The sequence below is a fragment of the Trypanosoma theileri genome (genome assembly GCF_002087225.1).
Source record: "Trypanosoma theileri isolate Edinburgh chromosome Unknown TM35_Tth_47_V1, whole genome shotgun sequence".
Classification (NCBI taxonomy): Eukaryota; Euglenozoa; class Kinetoplastea; order Trypanosomatida; family Trypanosomatidae; genus Trypanosoma; species Trypanosoma theileri.
This window is the reverse complement of record NW_021639889.1, coordinates 161,617-163,050: the sequence shown is the minus strand read 5'-3', so window position 1 is coordinate 163,050 and position 1,434 is coordinate 161,617. Positions and strand designations below refer to the sequence as shown.

Genomic DNA, 1,434 nt, shown 5'->3' with positions numbered 1-1,434 from the left:
ATAATAATAATAATAATAATAATAATAATAATAATAATAATAATAATAATAATAATAATAATAATAATAATGGTTAAACTAACATAACCATAATTGCGTACATCCCCCATGGGTGAATAAACTAATAATCTGTTTACCATATTTCTCTTTTAATTCGAATTTCTTTTCTTTTTACTTTTGTGTGTTCTTTTTCTAATAATTCTATTACTTGCTTTCCCGTTGTGTGTGTGCAGAAAACTGGGCTGTTCTGCTCACTGACGGTATACATCTCTTGCTAGTACACACAGATGTGTGTGTGTGTGTGCAGTAATTTAATACATAAACTAGAGCCGTGGGGTATTGTGTGTATCTTTGGCTCTCTTTATTATTTGGGTATTGTGGGGTGTTTTCTTTTCTTTTCTGTTAATGGGTGCATATTATCATGCATGCGGGATATTCTTTTCTTTTGCTTTACTGTGTAGTTGATGCCTCTCTATCTTTTCTACTGTGAGTATTTGTTGTACTGGTGTTTGTTTGCTTCTATCATAATTCTTTACTTGTCTTCCTTCTTTCTTCTTGTATTAGTCTATTGAAATAATCAGCAACAATGACAAAGGCTGTAATGGTGAGGTGTTACCTCCACTGTTTACTAACTCTTGCACTCTGTTGTGCTTGTGGGTTAGTATGGGCTGATAGTCCTAAAGCTTCTGATGCCCTTATTAAACCTTCTACTGTTGGTGTTCCTTCTCTTGTTCGTCGTGCCGTTCCGGCGATTCTTCTCACTCCTTGTTGTGATGAAGATGAGTGGTTGAGTGAAGAAGTTGCAGAAAACAAAGATGTTCACAAAGATTCTCGTACTTCAGAGTCTTCTAGTAGTAGTACATCCATTAATACTGGTCTCTCAGGTGGTGGACCTGGGCCTAAAGAACTAGAGAGAGCAGAAGCAAACACACACCTCGGATGGGATGTGGGTCACAATCAACACACAACTGATATCAACCCATCAGTTAATTCAAGGGTAAATGGGCAAGTGGGAACTACTATTCCAGTCATATCTCCTCCTGCTCTGGGAGGTCAACAGACTGTTTCTCCTTCACCAGAGCCAGATCCAGCTGGACCAAAAGTATCCAGTGAACACTCAAGTAAAGAACGACATGAAGAAGCATCCACTAAAGACGATCATGCTCTTCAACATGCAATGAAATCACCAGAGAAACAACAAGAAGGCACAAACACTCACGATAAACAAGGCGGAGAGACCGCAGATACATCAATGCCAGGTACTTCTGTCGGGCAAGAGACTTCCGCAAATGCACCTCAGAATACACCTGAAACTTCTTCGTACACTTCAGCCACACCGAATGCTAACGAATCTGGAGATGCACAGAGTGAATCAACAAGTATCCAAAACACTGATGTGGGTAGTGGCAACTCCTCAACCACCACCACCACCAC

At 39.5% G+C, this 1,434-nt stretch overlaps 1 protein-coding gene across 1 annotated transcript; it reads left to right on the top strand.

Annotated features, from left to right (window-relative positions):
* Positions 1 to 586: 586 nt before the first annotated feature.
* On the top strand, positions 587 to 1,432 carry TM35_000471720 (uncharacterized protein; the record flags this gene model as incomplete). The annotated part of the gene is made up of 1 exon (XM_029030432.1): positions 587 to 1,432. A coding segment is annotated over one exon (846 nt), but the record flags the coding sequence as incomplete, so codon positions are not given.
* Positions 1,433 to 1,434: the final 2 nt, after the last annotated feature.